This window comes from Hibiscus syriacus, unplaced genomic scaffold (assembly GCF_006381635.1).
Source record: "Hibiscus syriacus cultivar Baekdansim isolate YM2019G1 unplaced genomic scaffold, ASM638163v2 tig00111582_pilon, whole genome shotgun sequence".
NCBI classification, from domain to species: domain Eukaryota; kingdom Viridiplantae; phylum Streptophyta; class Magnoliopsida; order Malvales; family Malvaceae; genus Hibiscus; species Hibiscus syriacus.
In genome coordinates, this window is record NW_024063126.1 from 5341797 (window position 1) to 5347494 (window position 5698).

The 5698-nt window shown below is 35.6% G+C and overlaps 2 protein-coding genes across 2 annotated transcripts; both read right to left on the bottom strand.

Annotated features, from left to right (window-relative positions):
* Positions 1-240: 240 nt before the first annotated feature.
* On the bottom strand, positions 241-795 carry LOC120165390 (pectinesterase inhibitor 5-like). Its single transcript, XM_039174924.1, has one exon. The coding sequence runs from the start codon at positions 793-795 to the stop codon at positions 241-243; it is 555 nt and encodes a 184-aa protein (XP_039030855.1).
* A 1449-nt stretch (positions 796-2244) lies between these two features.
* Positions 2245-3490, bottom strand: LOC120165314 (galactinol synthase 1-like). Its single transcript, XM_039174861.1, has 2 exons — positions 3094-3490; positions 2245-2996 (listed from the first exon to the last, which is right to left on the bottom strand). Exons 1-2 carry the CDS (start codon positions 3421-3423, stop codon positions 2313-2315), a joined length of 1014 nt encoding a protein of 337 aa, XP_039030792.1. The 5' UTR covers positions 3424-3490; the 3' UTR covers positions 2245-2312.
* Between the last annotated feature and the right edge of the window lie 2208 nt (positions 3491-5698).

Consider the following 5698-nt stretch of genomic DNA (forward strand, 5'->3'; position numbering starts at 1 on the left):
TCTTTAAGGTTTCGGATTCGAGTACTATGAATATTATGGGTGCAAGCGTTTAATGTCAAATGACTGAGAGTTATCTTTAAGCACATGTTTTCTTATAGTTATCCAGATTAATCTGATTGATGCAACATAAAATTTTCTAAAATTTTGTTGGAAACCATCAACCAAGTTTGCATGGGTGTCAATTATTCTTCTAACTAAACCTCAAAATACATTAAAAAAAAAACTTCATGCCGTGCTGCTTCACAACTGTTTCTTGTGTATGAGACCATCTATAGCAATCAAAACAAGTTCTCCCAATTTGAACACGTTGATATCATCTCCGGCAATCGGAGATATGGCAATTGGTCCGTCCTTCCTGAAAATATTATGGCAATCGATAACCCGATTCGTTCCATTTCTAACGAAGTCGATGGTATCGTAAAAAGCATTGTTCGAAGTAGCATTGCTGGCGCTCTGGAAATTAGCCAATGAACCATCGTAATCGCTTTGGCACACCTCGAGTCGCTGAATGGTGAGGCGGTCGGTCGACTGTTTAATTATATCAGGAAGCCGACGGAGGGTGTCCTGAATTTGAATGATCGAGAGTGAACTGGAGATCATTGCAAGGCCACGTAAGTCGGCCGTATCGGAACGAGGGTCACTGCCGAGAGTATTCATGCAAAAAGCATAGTCTTGGGACTGCTTGCAGATACTTTCTATCAAGGCTTGATCAGCACCGCCACCGTTGAAGGAGGAGCAGACGGTGAGTAGCAAGATGGTAGCCGCCATAGAAGGGGAACACTTCATGGTACCCATGTACTATAATTTTTTTGTTTTGGTTTGTGAATGAAGTGGGATAATTACGATTTCGTATTATAAAGGTTGAGGCCCATTTTTTCAGGTCTTAGTTTTTAGTATGCATTAATTAATGGAGATTTTCACAAGATTTTCATTGCACTTTTTTGTAAAGTTCTCATTGCACTTTATACTGTATTTATGTAATTTGATTCTGTTTGATTTCTTATCATGCGTGTAAAACTTTCTTAATATGGTTAAATTCCATAGAGTAACACAAGTTAAGCGATCTCATTGTTAAAGAATTTATTATTATTTCTTAAATTATTAATTTGAACATTACATATATAGGGATATAAGTTTTCATTGTCAAATATTCTATTCAGGCCCATCCATTTACTTGTGTGGACTGTGACATGTCACATGACCCCAAAAATTGGAGAACCACACACATGAATGTCATTTAGGTCCATCTATGTACAATTTTTGTGTCTTAATGACATTTTCGTTCAAAAGAAAAATAAATTTTCCGTATGATTCTAGGGAAAGTGGCAGAGAAATTTACAAACGAAGATTTTGACAATATCTTTAATCGTTTTTCATGATAAATTTTGATATAAAAAAAGAGATCGTAAATCCCTCATAATTTAAAATTTGACAAATTATTCTTTATTATAAAATATTTTAGGGATCTCATTTTAAAAGATAGCACATGACATGCCTTTCTTTTAGGACAGGTCTGATCTTATGTTGTAAGGTAAACTACGAGTTTAGTATTTAAACTATCATTTTTTTCATTTTTATACATAAACTTTTAATTTTTCAAAATCATACCTAACGTTCAATTTTTGTTTCATTTTAGTACCTTCCGTTAAAAACTTAATGTTAAGTTTTGAATTTTTTTAAAAAAGTTTAGGTACTAAAATGAATCAAAACTGATAGTTTAAGTACTAAACGCATTAAATTTTTAATGGTGGATACTAAAATGAAATAAAAATTAAACATTAGGTATGATTTTAAAATAATTAAAAGTTTATATACTAAAACATATTAAAACTAATAATTTAAATATTAAATATGTAATTTACCTTATATTATATTCATCACAAATTTATCAAAAGAAAAAAATAATTCCCCTGCAATAGAGATTAATTAGTGGGTAATTGGCACTTTAAATACAAAAATATTAAATGTATTTTTTATCTAGATGGGTTGTACTCTTTTCTTTCATATAAATTTATGAAATTTTTAACAAAATATAATATCATATAATTAAATCCTTAATAAAATCATATTTGTCAAGAAGAAAAAACATTAACGTATATTTCACATCACCATATATAATAATAGCTGCAAAACATTACAATATGGTCCGTTTCAGCAAACACTTTAATAACAAACACAACTCAATTTAGTACTATAGACTACACGACCTATGAGCTTTTAAAAACAAACACTTCCTTTTTTAACTTCTTCTAGTATTTCTACGCCTACTAATAGTCCTTCCCCTAAAACAGAGCTGTCCATGTTGTTTACTTTTAAGCCGCGGACGGGGCCGTCACATATGGGACAGCACCAGCTTCCGACAGAGCCACCAGCAACGGCTGCATCTTCACCGGCTCCACCTCCTCTCCGTCACCAACGGTTGGCTTCTTGTAATCAAGAGACTCGTCGTTGTAAATGTCCCACCATTTCTGAACCAGCATCTTCACGTCTTCCCTCTGCATGTTCTCCTCTTTCCCTGTGTACCTCCACGGCTTCGACCCCTCCGCACAGTAGTGAACAACCTTCAACTTGTCAAGCTCCACATTCTCGGGATGACGCCATAACATGGCGAGAACCAGGTTGTAGATCAAAGGGATGGGCTTGTAAATGTCTTTAAAGAACATGTTCAAAAAGTCCTGCTCGGCAAATGGGGTAGGTGGGACGACTTTAAGGGTAGCCAAGAGCTTCTCGTAGGTCTCGAGGCTGGGCTCGAACACAAACATGCCGGCGTTGAAGTAAAGAGATGGTGGCTGACCCATCTCCGCCGGCCACTTCACCTTATCAGGGCACTGCTGGCAGTAACCGATCTTCGCTTGCGGCGTGTGACTCCATGTCGGCTCGCAGAAACAGTCCATTACGGCGTAGAAATTCCCATCGGGCAAATTAAAGAGGTGATCGATGTTATCGTACACCTGAATATCACCATCCAGGTATATCAACTTACTGTACTCCACAAACTGCACAGTGCACCCACGAAATTAACACCGGTGACCGGACATTAATGGGAAAAGACCAAGCAAAGAACATATATATATATATATAATATATACTTACCTTCCAAATACGGAGCTTGGAGTAGTTGATGACGTAGTAAGCCATGGCGAACTGGGTCTGGTTCTCGGGCGGGTAAACGGGTTCGATCTTTCGAACGATGCAGCCCTGGTTCACCAGGATCCGCCTGTGCTCGTCGGGGACGTCGGGCAAAACGGCGACCACTAAAGGGTAAGCAGATTTCACCTTCCTTAACCCTTTGGCTAACCCTACAACGCCTTTCACGTATTCTCCATTGCCGGCCAAGAAGGTGACATAAGCTCGCTTGGGGAGGGTGACAGGCTTAGCCAACACGGCTTGTTTATCCCCGGGTTGAACCACTTCAGGAGCCATTGGATTGCTGATCTGTGAAACCGGGAAGAAGAGATCACCAAGTATAAGAGGACTGAAGAGAGCTCTTTGCAGGGCAAGATTTGCTGATGACTTGAGGGTGTTTATATAAGGGGTTTAATTCCAAAAAGCTTAATGCAAAATGTTTTGTTTCAGATGCAGGGTTTTGGTGAAAATTGGTTGTGTGCCGACACGTGTCCAACAAGATGATCAAACGGTGGAAATATTGATTACGAGAAAGTTCTCGATAGGGACGTAATTTACTGGAAGATGCCAGCTAGCTACTACAACAGTCGTTCATTTTTATTCTTAAAAGAATCTTTGGTGTTTTATAGAATTAATTACATTATATGTTATTAAATTATAATTTAAATTTTACATTAACTTTAAAATATTTTAAATAAATCTTCTCGATTAGGTTTTACCTAGGATGGATATGGTGGGGGTGGGGTTAGGTTTTAGGTACATGATTCGAAAATTTTAAACCCTCCATCTAAAATTTGATTCGAACCGAATTTAGTGTATTTTATTCGATCCAACTTTTGAGATAAAATATGACTCCGATCGATTTGATCCAACCTAAAATAATATAAAATTATTAATTTTATTCAATAAAATAGAGATCTAATTGAAAAATAATATAAAAAAGGAGTATTATTGCAATTATTTCTAAATATTTATATTATTTTTTTGTTCGAATCAGATATCTTTCATCCTAAACCCAAATTCGACCCGACCTAAGCTTATCCTCTAAAAACTCGACCTAAATTGAACCTAGTTTTTTTAAAAAACTCAACCCGACTAAATTGGGTCGAGTTGAAACCTGTTGGATTTGAGTCTCGTGCCCATCCCTAATTTTACCTTCAGTCCAACAATCAATTTATCTATTAAATATTATGTAACACCCCAACTCGTACTCGACCCGGATACGAGTCCGACATGCCACGTTGACTTTTTAAAACAATTTCCTTACAAGATAACAGAATATTTGAACTTATATTAATAAAATACAATCATATATTGTTGAATTATATTTCAATATAACAAATTTGAAAAAAATAAGTTTTCATGAACAGTTCTATACGGTATGAACAGTGATAAACAGTACCATGAACACTGCTACAGTGTACCGATGCACTGCTACAATATGATCTCTACCATTATTATTAATCCATTATATATTTCATATAACATAATACATACATGTATAAATACCATCATTATCATGATCTCTACCATTATCATTAATCCATTTACCATATGATATTGTACTTATCATTTCGGTATATCATATATCATTTCACAAAGAAACACACATAACATCATATAATAATGCAAAGACTTTTGATATCTTTTATAGGCCCATGTACATTATTGAGAACTTAAGGTATTCGAGTACATTGAGGTTGGGCACTATTGCTATCACCACACCTCGTATGGGGTCCCACTAGGGGATATGAAATTTTGTCCCAAATGACCTATGTATTGTATTTGTCCTGAAGGACCGCGTAGAACCCTCGACTCTTGGCATGCTAACTATACCACTAGCTCTCATATCATATAACATGGGCATTATTATTTATACATTTCATATCACTTGTTCTTTCTCTTCTGTCACATACCACATGTATGTGTAACCATATATCTCATATCATATCACATGTATCACAAGTGCATGTATTCATGTAGATCATTTCATATGGCTTATATCATTTCTCATTTGTTCATATAAACTCGCATGTCATATCATGTAACATATATCACATGTTGCATTTTCACGTAAGCATGTAAATCATGTAACATATAATAACATACATTCATTTCTATGTACTAATGCACACATAATAATCAAATAACATTTTAGAAGTTACTTCTTACCATAATAACTCCGTCACTGGCTCATCGCAAGCCAATGTTTGAACAATAACATAAGTACAATTTAAATTGCACTCACCTTAGCCTTGCTTTGATTCGATCCTAATTCTTTGATTGTTCTTGAACTTGTTTAGGCGCAATATCTACATAAACATAATTTCCGAGACGATTATTAGAAGCCTAAACCTTATAACTTGATGTTAATAACTTAAGCTAGTTTAATGAACCAAAATTCTATTTTTCCTTTAGGGGTGTATCGATGCACTATGGGTACATCGGTACACAAAATAGCTTCAAAATTCCCATGCATCGATGCCTACCTGTGTGCATCGATACATACTGAATAATTTATGGAAATTTATCCTTGATGCATCGGTACATGTTGAATGTGTACCGATGCACA

Bases quoted from the DNA above. Each gene is read 5' to 3' on its own strand.
- LOC120165390 (XM_039174924.1), bottom strand. From the start codon at position 795: ATGGGTACCATGAAGTGTTCCCCTTCTATGGCGGCTACCATCTTGCTA.
- LOC120165314 (XM_039174861.1), bottom strand. From the start codon at position 3,423: ATGGCTCCTGAAGTGGTTCAACCCGGGGATAAACAAGCCGTGTTGGCT. The intron at 2,997-3,093 runs GTAAGTATATAT...TGCACTGTGCAG, and splicing joins CCAAGCTCCGTATTTGGAAG to TTTGTGGAGTACAGTAAGTT.